The sequence below is a fragment of the Alligator sinensis genome, unplaced genomic scaffold, assembly GCF_000455745.1.
Source record: "Alligator sinensis unplaced genomic scaffold, ASM45574v1 scaffold467_2, whole genome shotgun sequence".
Taxonomy (NCBI): domain Eukaryota; kingdom Metazoa; phylum Chordata; order Crocodylia; family Alligatoridae; genus Alligator; species Alligator sinensis.
Window position 1 is genome coordinate 1,758,818 of NW_005842129.1, and position 16,520 is coordinate 1,775,337.

Consider the following 16,520-nt stretch of genomic DNA (forward strand, 5'->3'; position numbering starts at 1 on the left):
ACCGGCCACCTGCTGACCTGCTTCTTCTGCCAGTGCCACGCCCAGACCCAGGGCAGGGTGGGTGTCCCCAAGGGAGGACAAGGCGGTGGCACTGCTCAGGAGACAAGCAGGGATCCCCCTTCCCAACCCCACTGCCGACTCCACCCGAGTCGCTCTTGCCCACTTCTGGGGAGCTGCTGCTGCCACTGGGGAAGTTGCTGGTGCTCACCCACAGAGTTACCGGGTGCTGCAGCTGCCTGATCACAGCCTCCTCTTTCAGACCATCTGGCCTGGGCAGCCTGGCACCTGGGCCAGCTGCTGCAAGCAGCAGCGTGGATGGGAGCAGCAGCAGCAGGTCCCCTGAGAGGAGCCAGCTGGCCCCCGTGACATCTGAGCCAGCCTGCACCTGGCCATCTGGCAGTATGGTTGCTGCCATAGGGGCCAACTGGCTCCTCCCAGGGGACCTACTGCTGCTCCGAGCCATGCTGAGCCCCACTGCTGCTTCCAGCGACTGGCCTGGCTGCCAGGCTGCCCAGGCTGGGTAGTCTGAAAGAGGCTGTGATCAGGCAGCTGTAGCACCTGGTAACTGTGGGTGAGCACCAGCAGCTTCCCCAGCTGCGGCTCCCTGGAGGTGGGTGAGTGTGACTCAAGCGGAATTGGCAATGGGGACTGAGGGAGGGGGATCCCCACCGCGAGCCAGGCCTCAACCTGGGCTTGGCCCCAGCAGGAGAAGAAGTTGCTCAGCAGGTGCCCCCGGGTTCGGCACCTGCATCCAAATGCCCATGGTTCATCCATTTTCGGAACCTTTCAAAGGGCTCTTGTACCTTTGTACAGCTGACCCTTTGAAACATTTCAGAGGTTTTTTAAATGTTTTGTGTGTTAGTGCGCCTGTACCTTAAGACTCCAAACTTGCCTTTTCCTTTTCCTATGCTTTTTGGCCCCTTTCCTTTCTTCTTGTCCTTGTGGCTTAACTTCCTGGCAGGCTGAAACTGGCAAAGTGAGGGAAGGAGGCAGGGAAGGAGGCATTCTCTTGCAGTTTGCCTATCATAAGCTACCTTCCTCCCCCAGCACATGCCATGCCACTGTTGGAATTTGTATGGAACACACACACACACACACACACACACACACACACACACACACACACACACACACACACACACTTACACTTTCCCCAGGGTAAATGGCCAGAGCTGGTACAACTAAGTTAAGGAATGGTCTCCAACATGCACATATCTGAATCCTAATTTGGGCCCAAACTGTATCCAAGACAGGCTGTTGGGAACAGGATGCTCTCCCCCTCCCTTGAATCAGAAGAGTACCTCAACACCTGTGCACAGTCCATTGTCTTGGCTTTCTTCCTTGGGTCCTGGATTTTCTGCACCACTTTATTAGTAGTCAGGAAGATTATTAACTTTGACATCTTAATTTTTTTAATATCTGTCCTGCTCTTTCAATGAGCAAACATTTGTTTTATGCTGTTTCTGAGCCTTGCCAATGCCAGCAAAAATGGGGTCCCTCTCTTCATGAATGATTTCAGTGATTTAACCTGTAGGATGAGAGGATGTAGCCTGAGTGTCCATCAGTCACACTCAGTACTCTAGCTCTGCTATTGCTCCTCTGTAGAATTCTTGATCCCAGTGCAGCTGTGCTGTTGCATTCAGGGCTATTATCAGTGTAGAAAGGGGTAATGGGCACCTATACACATGCTGGATGTCTGCTCTGTGCTAATTAGCATGTGTCAGAGCATATTTGATTAATTGAGTCTGATGGAGTGTGTTAATTAATGTGCTCCAGCAGCTTTCGTGTCCTGTCTATTCGGGGTTCCTGCGCTTCAAAATAGTGACAGTTGTGCTTGAACTAAAGCTTGCCGAATGAGCTTTAGTTCAAGCACCCCTGCCACCATTTTGAAGCATGGAACACTGAATACATGTGATGCTGTGGGCTCTTTAATTGGAGAGACTCTCAGAGGCGCTCTAATTAAAGCGCCCATACCTGCACCCTGGGTCATGTGTATAGATGCCCCTTGTGACTTTGTGTGAAAAGGCTGGGCAAAAGCAGCCTTTCCCTAGGAGAGAGAGGGAATTATCTTTTCAAGGGCACAAGAGTGAGATTAAACCAAAACAAGAGGAAATAGTATGGGGAAAGAAACAAGAAAAGGGTGTCGGGAGACGCTGATGGAAGGTCTAGATGAGCACCTCATCAGTAGGCCTCCCTATAGACATTCAGACCATACAGTGGTGGGAGCAAGGAAGTAGCTGACCATTTATAAGACTCAGTTCACACCTGCAGACACTACTCACTGCTACTGATAGTTGCAGAGCTAGTAACTTTAATGTGGCAGGTTTTCATCAAAACTCAGTTGAAGTAGCAGGATCTTAATGTTCCACGTAGAAGATGCAAAGATCAAGTCATTCATGTGTCACAGCTGAGTGCCAGAGGTCTGTGCACCATCCTCCAATGTGGGGTTTGGATTATTTACAATTAGTAGGGTCATTCTTTGTGGACACAGAGTGAAAGACCAGAGTAAAATGTGAAACCATAGGCAGCTACTTCATTCTCTGAGCACTTTCTACCCTGTACAGTGACTGAGGCAGTCCCCCCATGGAGAAAAGTGGTCAGGTAATTAAGATAGCCTTGGACACTCCCCAAAATGCTTCTTTCTACCATAGGCATAGAAGTTGCACATAAACCTGCACATAAAATGGCTGAAACCGGTTTGAGATAAACCTAGTTGAATGTAGTTATCAAACTTAACTGGTTGAGCTCAAACCAGTTTATGGCACTTCTGTCCAAGACCCCTTCCTGGTTTAAGTTAAACCAGTGTCCCCCAGCATGCTGGCATGCTCTGCAGCCCTGGGCTGGGCTGGGCTGGGCTCGGCTCTCTGCTGCAGTAGAGCTGGGCTAGCTCTGCCCATCTATTCCCTAGCTGGAGCAGAGGCAAGCAGGGGAGCGTGGCCAGTCCCCCTAAGGCAAAGGGGGCAGGGAAGAAGTTTATTCCCCCCTTTCTCCTTCCTCCCACCAGCATGGACCTGCCAGGCATTTCTGCTTGCTGCTCCAGCAGCGGGGGCATGCCAGCCCTGGCAGTAGCCCAAAATGAACTGGCCAGGGAGGGGATTTAATTCCCCCCGCCCTTGTCCCACTGGCACAGACCTAAGCCGGGGTTTGCCTGGTGTTTCCTCCTTGCTGCTGCACTGGCAGGGGTGCAGCCAGGCACTGGCTGACATGGCCACCTGAGGCAGAGGTGGCAGGGAGGCGGTTTATTCCCCCTCCCTGCCCCTCTGCCAGATGCCAGAGGCAGGGGAGAAATAACCACCCCCTCTCTGCCCCCTCGCCTAAGGGGGCCATGCTGGCCAGGCTCTGGCTGTGTCCCCACCCCTGGAGTGGCGAGGGGACAGGGAACCTGATGTGGACACCACCCTCTGCTATGGTTTCCTGGAAGCGCAAGCCTCTTCCCAGCAGGGGGGTTGTGCTGTGTAAGTGGAGCAGGGTGGTCAGTGGAGTGTGGGAGTGGAGCAGGGTGGTCAGAGCTGCCTTTTCTGGCCTGAGCCACTGCAGACATGTGCCTGCATTTCCTGAGTGAAAAGAGAATGTCTATTCACTTGCAGATTGGTTCAATCTAGGCAGGTTAGACTAACCTGAAAAGATTTAATCAATTCAGGCTTTGTCTTTTTAATGTTTATCCCTAGCCCAGGAGTGACTTGCTTTTTCCTCATAACATAATTTAATTCTGTGGTGTGAATGAGTGTGTGTGTAGTCAAAATGTTCAACTATATAAACAAAATATCACAAGGAGTCCTATTTTCTAACTTTATATTCAATAAATACCAAACTTCTTTTTGTCAAATCAGGATATAGTACTTTGCCTATAACTACCAGAACTTGTATCCACATTTTAACACTAGGCAAAAATCTTAGATCAGTAGGAAACAGGTGTTCCATTGAGATTGGCAAAGAGTAGATTTGAGGCCTTGTTGGTCTCTCCTACTGCGGTGTTTTTTCTGTACACAGTGCAAAGTGATGTCTAATTCCAGTATTATTTAAGCATCAAGTATAAAAAACGAGACCTGGAAGGTCCCAAGGTCTTGTCTTCTTGCTTTGAATTGCAAATAGAAGAGAATGTCTGCTGATCTAGCTACTAATGCAGGAGTGGTGACTGTCTGTCTTCTGCTTCCTGCAGTTCTTAAAGAGTTTATTTACAGTTTTTTTCATGGTTCTTGTTAATAGCTATACTCCTCAGACATTGACAGACTTTTCACCTAATTCATACCTGAGGTCCTAAGGTATTATCCAGATTTTACAGATGAAGAATTGGGGCCTAGAAAAGTCAAGTGGCTTATTCTAGGTTACAAAGGGAGAGAGAGGAATTAGAAAAGATCTGCTGTCTTAGTCCAGTGCCTTAAACATAAAATTGGTCTTGTTTGCTCTGGGCCTAAATCTTTCTGGTAATTGTAAGAGGAAGAGTTCAGAAGGATGGAGAAGGCAGAGTCCTACCCAGCTTTTCATGCTCATGATCACCAGTGTAATAGCAGTCCCTCCGTGGTGCACCACATATGTACTTAAAGTAGTTCCTAGAGCAGAGATTCCGTAAAAGGTAGCGAGCTCCAGGAAGTCCAGCCCCATCCCTTTAACTGCTTTTGATCCTCACATACACTTTGGGAAGTTAGGTTTCATTGTAAAGCTACTTTGTCAAGCATTGTATTCTGACTGATTATGAAATATGAATTTGAATTAATATAAATTGCCTGTCAAGAATGGGGGGGGGGGGGCCAGGACAGGGCGCTACCACCCCACGCTGCTGCTGCCTCTCAGAAGTGGGTGGGAAGATTGCACACAGTGGTGATGGCGGTCACCACTGCCCTGCAGTGCCGTTGCTCTGCATCTGGCCCCGCACAGATCCCCACCAGTACTGCGGGGCTGGACCCAGCAGTGGGGTGGTGGCAGCTGGAAGGAGCTGCTGCCACCTGGGCTGCTTAGAAAGGCAGCCCAGCTGCAGAGCTGCCGCTGCCCCTGCCCCGCTGTGTGCCCAGGGGACAGCAGGACACACCATGGTGGGATAATTCCTGGGCCAGGTGGGACCAAGGGACTTGCCGCAGGCTAGACAAAGCCCCTCTGCAGGCCAGATTTGGCCCGTGGGCTGTATTTTGCCCACCCCTGATATATAAGGAAGATCTGAAAGAGCCCTCAGAAAATGAAACTGGGGCCCCTGTACATGTTACATGTATCATTCAATTACCTGGTTAATTGCAAATTAATTTGGACTGGCTACAGTTGCAAATTAATGATCACACCATAAAAAGATCCAACCAGCTATAAAGGTATTGCTGGAAAATGTGCAATAACACACACACACACCCCCCCCACACCTCTGGGAGGAGCCCTGCTTCTTGCTACACACACGTGCGCGCACCCCATATGCACCCATACAACCCCTCAAACCCGCTATACCCACCCAACCAAATCCACACACAGCCCCACATCCTCCCCCGAACCACACACACACACACCCATACCTCTGACCCCCTCCACACCCCTGCAATATACAGAAGTAAGACTTCTGAGGTATTATACAATCATCTCTCCAAACACAACATGCAGAGACACATGAATCAGGACAATTTTTTTTTTTTTAACATAAAATTAAAATATGTTATTGTCAATGTTTGGTTTTTAGTATATAATTTGGGGGTTTTTTTCCAGTCCCAAGGTGGCAAACCCCCTGCCCAAAAAGGAGTACTTCTTGGGGCAAGGGGAGGGACTTCTAGTGGCAAAGGTCAAGGGCTAGGAGTGGGACTTCTGGTCCCAAGGTGGCAACCAGTGGCAGGCCAGCAGGGGGGTGCTTCTGCCCTGAGCCACCCGCCTCACTGCGCCCCACCAAAAAACAGGCTTTGGATGCCTCCTCAGGGGCGCCAACTTCTGACCAACCCCTTTCCTGGAGCACACCCACAAGCCTGGGATAGCACCGCCACCACCTGGACTCTGGTCTCTGTCTGGCCCCTCTGCCACCCGGGATACACAGGCCCTGTAGACCTTAGGATCTTGGAGTGCTTCTATTAGCCTGAAGCCTAAAAAGTAGCCTCCCTTGGTCAGCCAAGCCAAGGGAGCAAGAAGGCTGTCCCAATCCCTGCCGAGCATGTATAACACAGCTGGCTATAACAGACAGCTTTATTAGGTAGCGAGGGTAGGAATGGGGAGGGGTACAAGTCAAGAGTAGCAAAAGAATAACCCTGAGCAAACAGAGAGGCTTGGTAGCCCTTTGAGGTGCGACTCTAGAGCCCTTTGTCTAAGTTAGTGGCTGCAACTCAGAAAAGTTGCTCACACTTCCATCCAGGGGCTGACTGACTGAGCCGCTCTAGAGGCAGCATGGCTTGCTGGCTGTGTCCCCACAACATGGCTCTCCTCCCTCCCCCAAGATGGAGGGACCCTTAAATAACCTTTCTGACCTCATCACTAAGTTCCCACCAGAAGCAGCCCCATTGGCTCCTGCCCCGTACGTCCAAATGACAACACCTTCCCAGGTGAGGGGACTAGTACCATGACCTGCGAGGGCGGGAAACTTGAGACAAAGGGAGCAGGTTCCCCCTCCCTCAGGCATGTCTCCAGCCCAGGTCGCAGCTCAGTGTGAAATGAAACTGATGGGGGAGGGGCTGCCTGCTCACAGCCATGAGGCAGAGGGGGGAGGGGCTTCCTCCACACCAGGCACCTGTCAAGGGGCAGGGCGGGGCTACCTTTGCAGCCCTTGACAGCTCACCAAAACTCGTTAAGTGGCCCTCCAGCCAAAATAATTGCTCACCCTGTGCTACAGGTTGGGCCAGTGTTGTTCCCTTGCCTTGGTCTAGACCAGGTAATTGGGGCCGAGAACAAATAAATCCGGTGGCTTTGCACATGTAATTTGTCCTGATATGTGGGGAAGGGGAAAGCACCCTGGCATGTTTTCAGACCGTCAGCTGTGCTCATGACAAACAACTGCAGTGAAAGCAGAGTCCCTATAGCAAGGAATGATTGGCAAAGTGCAATATGCAGTCTGCTGGCTGACATTTCAGAACAAATGCAGGATTTATCTACGTGAACAAAATGGCTTATGAGAGCGTTATGAAAAATAGCTTTATTCATGCCTCTTGAGACCCAATGTGGAGAAGTGTGTGTGGTCAAGGCTCAGTGTGAGCTGCAGGGCAGGGTGTGTGTGGGCCCAGAAAGGTGAGGGTGAAAACCAAGTAGGGGTCAGATAGGAAATAAATTGGAAAGAGGAGAAAGTAAGTGCAGTTGCCCTTAATTTGATCCTTCACAGCATGTGGAAGTTCCATCTTTGTTTATATGAATATTTGACTCCTTTTCCTACAGAGTTTTAAGGAAAAGCTTTTGTTTAGGATACAGCCTCCATTACCTATGGCTACAAGTTATGCAACAAAACAAGCAAATAAATATATTCAGAAATTAGCAAATAAAATATTTAGAGTCCTTGGATAAAGACATTTCAGGCCAGAGCAAGCCTTTGTCTCTAGCTGACAAAGTCATGCTCTTCTAGGAAATTCAAATCCCTGAATTTTAGGCTAATTTTGAATCTAAAGACTGACTTGTTCTAAGAAATGCATGAAACCTACTGTGCAAACCACAGACTGTAAAGTCCAAGATAACAGGCCTTGTGGAGAGGGACCACTTCAACACAGCTTTTGATACTGTTACATAACATCCTCTTAAAGAAGCTAGAGGAAACTTGTAAGGTGGATACTACTTACTAGAAAACCATACTTGGTGTTTCACTCTCAAACTGGAAAGATGTATCAAGTGGGGCTCCATCGTGGCTTGCCATGGGTCTGGTATTCAATTATTGTTGTTAATTACTTGTGTTAGGGGTGTCAAACTCATTCAGCTCTGTGGGTTGGATCAGGCCCACAAACTGCAGTGCGCAGGGCTGGTCCAATGTGGGCACCTCGTGCAGCATGTGCCAGCCTTTTCCAGGGCTCACGCACGGAGCCAGCACGGATCTTGTGCTGCATGAGGTGTCTGGCCCTGCATGCTAACTTTAGTGAGTGGCACCAGTCTGTGGGCCCAGTCTGACCCCAGAGCCAATGCGCAGGCTTGCTTACTCAGTAAATTGCATGGGGTATTGAATCACATCGTGGTGGTATTATAGAAAACTTCAGTTTCATAGCTCTCCTTTTGACTTAACAGACTATAAAATACTTGTCTTCACTTGAGAGGTATATAGTAGATACTAGGGAGATTTCTTCATGGAGACAAGAGTTCATGTAAGTATTTTCAGCTGCCCAATTATCTGCTTGTCCTAGTTAGGACATATTATTCTGGGGACAGATGTGCACACAAAAAAATCAGCCTGGGTATGTTCTGTTAAGGAGGAGACTTGGAGCTACTATATTCTGGCCAGAATTCTTTAATGCTTTCAAGATAAGTTGTTGAATACCTATAACTCAAATATTAATTGTGTTAGAATCAGTCTCTTAACTAATTTCTATAACGCAACGATACCTTACAATGTTTGTTTGTTTGTTTATTCAATAGATTTCTGAAGCTGGGAAAGACTCCTTGCCTTCTTGGTTGCATTGGGAAGCAGACAGTAGCACCTTGGAAGGTCTCCCCCTTGATACTGACAAAGGTGTTCATTATATCTCAGTGAATGCAATGCAGCTTGTACCCAATGGAAGTTATGTGCCCCAAAATGCAAATGTCTTTTCCATTGAGGTTCATCCTGAAGACCATAATGAGCCCCAGTCAGTGCGAGTAGCTTCCCAAGACTTGAATGAGGGAATACCATTTGTATGTGGTGCAGAGGAGCCAGTAACTATCCTGACTGTAATTTTGGATGCTGACTTAACAAAAATGACACCAAAGCAGAGGATTGAACTTCTAAACCGAATGAGAAGCTTCTCAGAGGTGGAACTTCACCACATGAAGTTGGTTCCTGTTGTAAATAATAGACTCTTTGATATGTCAGCTTTCATGGCCGGTCCAGGAAATGCAAAGAAGGTGGTGGAAAATGGGGCCTTACTTTCCTGGAAATTAGGATGCTCTTTGAGCCAAAATAGTGTCCCTAACATCAGCAATGTTGAAGCTCCAGCTAAGGAAGGGACAATGTCTGCCCATCTTGGCTACCCTGTTGTTGGCTGGCACATTGCTAACAAGAAACCTCATCTCCCCAAAAGGATAAGGCGGCAGATCAATGCTACTCCTACACCTGTCACTGCCATTGGCCCACCCACCACTGCCATCCAGGAACCACCAACCAGAATCATTCCCACCCCCACATCCCCAGCCATTGCACCTCCCACAGAAACAACAGCTCCTCCAGTCAGAGAACCTGTACCATTGCCAAGGAAACCTACAGTTACAATTAGAACAAGAGGACCTATTGTTCAGACACCAACTCTAGCACCAACTCAGCCAACCAGATTAATAGAAACTACCACTGCAGTCACTGGGCAGATTCGTCCAACAATGACCAGTTATGTAGAGCCTACTGCTGTGGTTACACCTCCTACAACCACCAAGAGACCAAGAGTCACCACCCTGAAACCAGCCACCCCTTCAACCACAGATTCCTCTACAGCAACAACACGAAGGCCTACACGAAGACCCAAAACTCCACGACCTACCAAGCCTTCTGGCACAACCAGAACACCAATAACTAAGCTGGAAACCTCCTCCCCACCAACCCGTGTACGCACCACTACTAGTGGGATTCCCCATGTGTGGGAACCAAATGAGCCACCAAAGCTGACAAACCACATTGATAGGGTGGATGCATGGGAAGGCACTTACTTTGAGGTCAAAATACCTTCTGATACTTTCTATGATAAAGAAGATACCACTACAGATAAACTACAATTGACTCTGAAACTGAAGGAGCAGCAAATGATTGAAGAAAACTCTTGGGTCCAATTCAATAGCACTAGTCAGCTGATGTATGGTCTGCCTGATCACAGCCACATAGGGAAGCATGAGTATTTTATGTATGCCACAGACAAAGGTGGCCTCTCTGCTGTGGATGCTTTTGAAATACATGTCCACAAAAAGCCGCATGGGGAAAAGTCTCCAGTTAAATTTAAAGCCAGATTCCATGGAGACCACAATACAGTAGCCAATGACATCAGTAAGAAGATATTATTGGTAAAGAAGCTGGCTTTTGCATTTGGAGACAGGAATAGCAGCACCATTACTTTACAGAACATCACCAAAGGCTCTATCTTAGTGGAATGGACAAACAACACTTTGCCCCTAGAGCCATGTCCAAAGGAGCAGATCAAGGCCATGAGCAAAAAAATCGCTGATGAATCTGGTAGTCCTAGCCCAGCCTTCTCAAATGCCTTAGACCCAGAGTTCAAGCCTATAAACATTTCTGTGGTTGGCTCAGGCAGTTGTAAGTCCTTTCAGTTTATTCCAGTGACTGGCGATGGAAGGATTATCTCTGAGGCAACACCAACTTTGGCAGCAGGGAAGGACCCTGAAAAGAGCAGTGAGGATGATGTGTACTTACACACAGTCATCCCTGCAGTTGTGGTAGCTGCTATCCTGCTTATTGCTGGAATCATTGCTATGATTTGTTATCGCAAGAAGAGAAAAGGTAAGCTAACCATTGAAGACCAAGCTACCTTCATCAAAAAAGGAGTGCCAATCATCTTTGCTGACGAGCTGGATGACTCCAAGCCACCCCCTTCTTCCAGCATGCCCCTGATTCTTCAAGAGGAGAAAGCTCCGCTTCCTCCTCCAGAGTACCCTAACCAGAGTATGCCAGAGACCACACCACTGAATCAGGACACCATAGGAGAATATACACCACTGCGGGATGAAGACCCCAACGCTCCTCCCTATCAGCCCCCCCCGCCATTCACAGCACCCATGGAAGGTAAAGGCTCTCGGCCGAAGAACATGACCCCTTACAGGTCTCCACCTCCATATGTTCCCCCTTAATGAGCAGCAGACTCTGTGCGGAGAAGGGGCCTCTAGTTCCACACCCGTGCTGTCTGTGGGGATGGATGGCCTGTAGATCCATTGCCAGCCAGAAACCAACACTCAGAATCCCAGATCCAGCCAGCTCCTGAGCAGCCCCCCTCCAGATACCTTCACTACACCTGAGTGCTTGTGGAACTTTGAGGACACTTGTTTTATTTTTGCCTAACAGCTTTTATTTTATTTTATTCATAGAAAAATTTCTTCTTGGCTCAAAGGTATTTCTGACAGCAGGCTTCTCAAAGCATACGCGGACTTGAGCAAAGGGGCATGGATGGATGGACGAACATGCAGGCAGCACTGGGGGTGGCACTCTGGGTCTCTGCTGTTTGCCTTTAACACTAACTGTACTGTTTTTTCTATTCACGTGTGTCTAGCTACAGGACATAACATGAAAGGTAGCCTACAAGTAATTAAATTCAAGGGACTTTCTGAACTCCGTTAAGTTTTTACATTTAATCTGCTGTTTACCTAAACTTGTATGTATAGTTTTGGGGAGAGGGGAGGGGTAGGGCTTTGCTAAAAATAAGCTCCAGGAGTGTTTCAAATCCAGTTAAAGAATGGATCTAGGGATAGTGGTTTTTTTATCAAGGAAATCCTATTTTTACATGTATCATAAAGTACAGTCATTAGTTTAGTCAAACTAACTTTGGGCATCTCTGAAGCAGAGAGAAAGTACCCTGCACATTAGGGTGCTGTTGATGGCCTGCTTGTATCCACCTTGCGATGGTACTAGAAAACAGAGCTTGGAGATGAATAGCTCAGCTTAGCTTGGAAAAGAACTAATTTGTTAACAAAGAGCAAAGCTCAATCATGCTCAGAGAGGTGGCTGCAGCAACAGTGCTTCATCTTCACTGTGGGGGCATGTAGTGGTGTCTGCAAACCATCAGAAGTGGGGTCTGGCAGGAACAGGAGAAGGTTTTACATTGCATTGACTTCTCCATTTAAACAGCAAGCACTGGTTTTTGAAACACTCCATGAGGTATTTTAGTGAAGATGCAATATTTTTATGTAGTGTGATGCTATATCCTCATTTTAAGACTCCTCCCTGAGCATAGTATTGGAACAGCCTCTCTCCTCCATCCCCTCTGGCTCTTCCAACCACCTGTGCTGTGCGCCCCCACCAGTCTCTTCTGCGCACATGGACGCCAGCGTAGCTGTCAGGTGGTTGGAAAGAAAAAGCGCCAGAATAGTTCATAGTACAAATCAGTGAATTCTCAAATCTAATTTTTTACTAAATTTTTGATACAGCCTCAAATTGTTTTATTAAAAAATAATTAAAAATGGTAACGCTGACAGCAGTTTGTATGAGCTCAGCTTCTTAGTATCACTGCAATGGGACTGACTGCTTTGCTCACTTTAAGTTCTGTCTCTCATAGTCATTGTTAAGTATTAGAGACGTCTAGGTTTCTTGCCTTTTTAAAATGAACTTCCACCTGTTTCTCCTGCAAGATTGGAGTTGCCCCATAGGCTGCTCCTTTGTTTTTTTCCTTTGGACTAAATCATTTTAAGCATGGATTTTTCTTGACCGTTTGAGAACTATTTTTGGTACATTTAGAGGGAGGAAAAAACCCTTTGCAATAATGTGTCCCTGCCCTGGCCAGGGCTAGGGCTGGGCAGACTCTGGCTGACTTTGCACACCAAGCAGACACTTTAAGCCATATTGACTGTTTTGCAAAGTATGTTTGTGTGCTGACATGGCCAGTTACACACTAGTGGATGAATGGTTAAAATGACCTTCAGCTCCTACTTGCTAGGGTGGCTTTTACCATCAAGCCTTTTCTCTGCTTAGAGATCTTGTCAGTTCAAGCAAACACCATGTCTGATTTTGTTAGGCCTTCCTTGGCTCCACAGTCTGTTTGCTGCTGCACCTCCAGGTAGAGTGGACAGTCAGCATTTGAAGTGGCGGTGCCCATTTGATACAACCTCAGGCAAGTTTTTACTCTTTCTGGCTTTACAGGCATGCAGTTGCAAAATGCCACACAGTACAAATGCCACTCTTCCTTTCCTCCCTCTGTGCAGGAGTGCTAGAGTGGCCAACCTGCGGCATGTGCGCCACAAGTGGCACAGGCAGCCTTTGCATGTGGCGCACATGATCAGGAAAGGGACAGGCAGCTCAGTAGCAGATTAGAACAGGGAGCAGAAAGAAGGACAGGCAGGGAGAACAGGGCAGGGAGCAGAAAGCAGAGCAGCAAATCAAGCAGGGGAAGGAAATTGGCATGGCACTTGAGGAGGGTTTGGTCCTAATTTGTGGCATGCCTGCCAAAAGGGTTAGCACCCACTGAGCTAGAGCATTGGCTTGTATTTGAGTTGTGCAAGCTTCCCAAGAGAGGTCCAAGGGTCATCTTGTCCTGCTGATCTCTGGGGAAGGGGTGGTAGATTGTCATGTCATGCCCTGCTCTGTCACCCAGAATGCTCCGATTGTTTTGTGCTGAGACTAGAGATGTGTCTATGAGAGGGTTACCCCCCTTCCCCCCCCCAGTCAGTTGTGCCAGAAGTAGCTGTGTTGAGGTCTGAGCTGACAGGGTTGCATCTCAGATGCCTATCCAGCAGACCTGAAGCTATCTACACACAAAAACCTCGTAAGCCTGAATGCTGCAATTTGGAAAGGCCTTCCAAACAGTGCTGTTGTCCCTAGCAACTGCAACCACTCCAGACTGGCCATGCGCAAGCGCAAACCCTGTCAGGCCTGGGCCTACCTGTCACCATAGAAACTGGAGGCGAAGGGGCAGTGAACAGAATAATAATAATAATGGCATTCTCATCGGCCGCCTTCCCCTTAGCGCCAGTGCTGTTTATTTATGCCACTAGACACTGTAATGTTGAGAGAATCTTGTATTAAAAAGTGTTCACCAACCACTGATGTGTTTTTATTTCCTTATATCATTATTTTAAAGATGTGTTTTCTGCATTCTGTAAAGAAAGATATCAACTAAATAAACCAGTGTACTTTACTACAAACCAGTGGGCTTGCGAGCACTTCCTCAGCTTCTCTTTGTCCCCACCACTGAGGAGTCGCATCCTGCAACTGAGAATTGATCCCAACAAGAAGTACTAAAGCAAGAGCAGATCTTGATCCTGTCTGCAAGCTTCCTGGGCCCAGCAGGTGTTATCAGTGGCAAAGCAGACTCTCTGGGGAGTGCCTCTCCAGTCCTTTGTGAGAAATCTGCAGATTTGCTCTGTCGCAGGCAGCCTTTGCACGCGACAGAGTTCCAGTGTCCCCTGGTTAGTGTCTAGTGATGCAAGAGCCAAAGCGTGAGGTGTGGTGTGTTGGTGACTCCATGTACGTGCTAGCCTCCCCAGTGAGCAGTGAGGTGTATCTGCATCGTGACGGTCAAACAGGCAACAGAGGACAGTTACTGCTCTCTGTGGTTACTGAAGAGAACTCTGTTCTCCCAAAAGCACCTAATGAAAGGGTCTGAGGCTGTGGGGCTTTACCCTGCCCTCACTGACACTGAAATAACCCTCCTGCTGATCCCACTCAGGGTAGACCTCAGCACTTGGCCTTCTGTCTCCACAGAGCAGATTTAGTGTGGGCAGCAAACCATGGCCTGAGAGAACCGCTTTTCTGACTGCATCTGAAGGGAGACAGGAATTCAAGACATCATTTAACTAGGTTTAAATTCCGTTCCAGTTAAACCAGTTTCCGTAAATCTCCATGGAGGCTGGTTTGAATATTGCACCTGGCAGGGTTTGGCAGTGGCTTGGTTTGCTCCCTGCTGTTCAAGCCATTGAGTTTTACTAATACAGCTGTTCATAGAAAATCAGTATTACTCAAAACTGTTTCAAGTTGTTTTTCACAACACAAAATTTTTCCTACCAGCAGCCAGAAGCTATGCTATGTGACTTGTGTGACCATTTACAGCTAAGCAGAGCAATTGCGATTTAAAATGTCAAGCCATAGGAAAATGAAACTTGAGAACACTGGGATCTGCTTGCATGGCTGGCAAAATAGGCAGTATACAACAAATAAGTGTTGCCAATGATTCACTGAACACTGGCTAGCCCTGCTCAGCCCCTAGTGTCACTCAGGCCTGCAGAGGGGATGGAGGTGGAGGTCATCCTCCAGGTGTTGGCTGTGCTGAGAAGTTCTCTGAGGCCAGCTGAAGGGTGCTGCAAAGCAGCTAATGGATATCAGGCAGTGCTAATTTTGTCCCTGACACATTGGACATGCATCCCAGGGTGCTGTTAATGTGACTTCCATTTTCTGTGGACATCGTGTAGCATTCCTGAAACACAGGTGATGGTATGTCTAAAGCACAGTTTCATGCAGCAACTGGACAATTCTGAGAAGCAAGTTTCAGAGTGGAAGATAGAGAAAATCTACTTGTATTTTAGATGAGTTGAAATAAGCTGCTGCCATTACAACAGCAAAGAATACCTTCTGACTGTGACCTGTCTGCTTTCTAAAATATAGTATTAATTGATTTTAACCTGGCCTGAATGCCAGGCTAGTGAGAAGCACTGCCTAAATGTTTGCATAGCTGCCAGGCAGCTGACTGAGGCAGACAGGAAAGTGATGCTCATTCTTGCTATGAAGAACATGCTTTCTTAGAGGTAGGTAACAGGTAGCGCAGCCCAGCTGCTGCCAACTGCATTTATCAAGTGTGAGCTTGACTTTTCCTGAACCTATCCTTGGGTTGTGGATCCTGCTGTACCCTAAGGCTGCGAATGGGATTGCTCAGCAGAGTGTTAATCCCACTGTGTACAAAGGAAGCATGTGGAGAGAATGAGAAAGTGGTAGCATTAGAAAAAAAAAGCTATTTGGTATTTTATTTTCAAGGGGCGAGTAAAGTATGAGAGATGGGCCTTTTGTGGGCGTGCTCCAAACCTAGCCCTCCATGCTGTGCCCAGCCATAGCTAAGGAGCAGCTCCTCTATCGCGCTTGAGGAATTGGGAGCAGGGGGGAGGGGAGTACCTGGTGTGACAGCTGATAAGACTCCCCAGGCCCACTGCATTTCTTTTCACTACAGAACAGGTATAGTGTGATGCTGGCTGAGCAAGATATCAGTGGGTACGATACCTCCTTTTCTTTGCATTGCACACTATATACTCGTAGGTTCAGCGATGACAGGAGGTGGAGGATTCTATGCAGAGCTCCTCTATTTATGGATTCCTTATGGAAGCATTCATTATGACATGAGTGTCAGGTAACTCCCTTCTTGACACCTGCTGCATTTAAATTGAAACTCTTCAGAGTTTTTTGGGGGTATTACTAAACTGCTATTTCATTTAGAGCCTCAGGCACCTAGCCCTGATCCCATTACAGAAGGGTGTGTTTGCTACAAAAAGCAGAAACAAGGCCTTTTTTAGAGTCTGTGGGTGGAGTTAATTTTGCACTTTCAAGTTAATTTTGCTACCGAAGCTCACTCCCTCGCAGTGTTGCCTCTGCCTTCGGTTTTCTAAGATCAGGAACAAGCTGAGAGCTCTACTTTCCCTTATAGCTTTTGGTACAACCTGAGTCCCTCTTTCGTTTCCCAGCTCCTGGCAAAGAGGGTAGCTGTCCTGTGGAATTACTGCTTGGAAATAGCTAGAAGGTGCAGCACAGGGGTATCAAACATAAGGCCTGCAGACTG

General features: G+C 47.7%; 1 protein-coding gene across 2 annotated transcripts in view; it reads left to right on the forward strand.

Annotated features, from left to right (window-relative positions):
- Positions 1 to 13,905, forward strand: part of DAG1 (dystroglycan 1) — a 113,797-nt gene extending 99,892 nt beyond the window's left edge. For both annotated transcript variants that reach the window (XM_006024997.3, XM_025205777.1), the window contains one exon: positions 8,500 to 13,905. In XM_006024997.3, coding sequence (XP_006025059.1) covers positions 8,500 to 10,905 — 2,406 coding nt within the window. In that variant the 3' untranslated portion in view covers positions 10,906 to 13,905. The remainder of the gene's footprint in view (positions 1 to 8,499) is intronic.
- Positions 13,906 to 16,520: the final 2,615 nt, after the last annotated feature.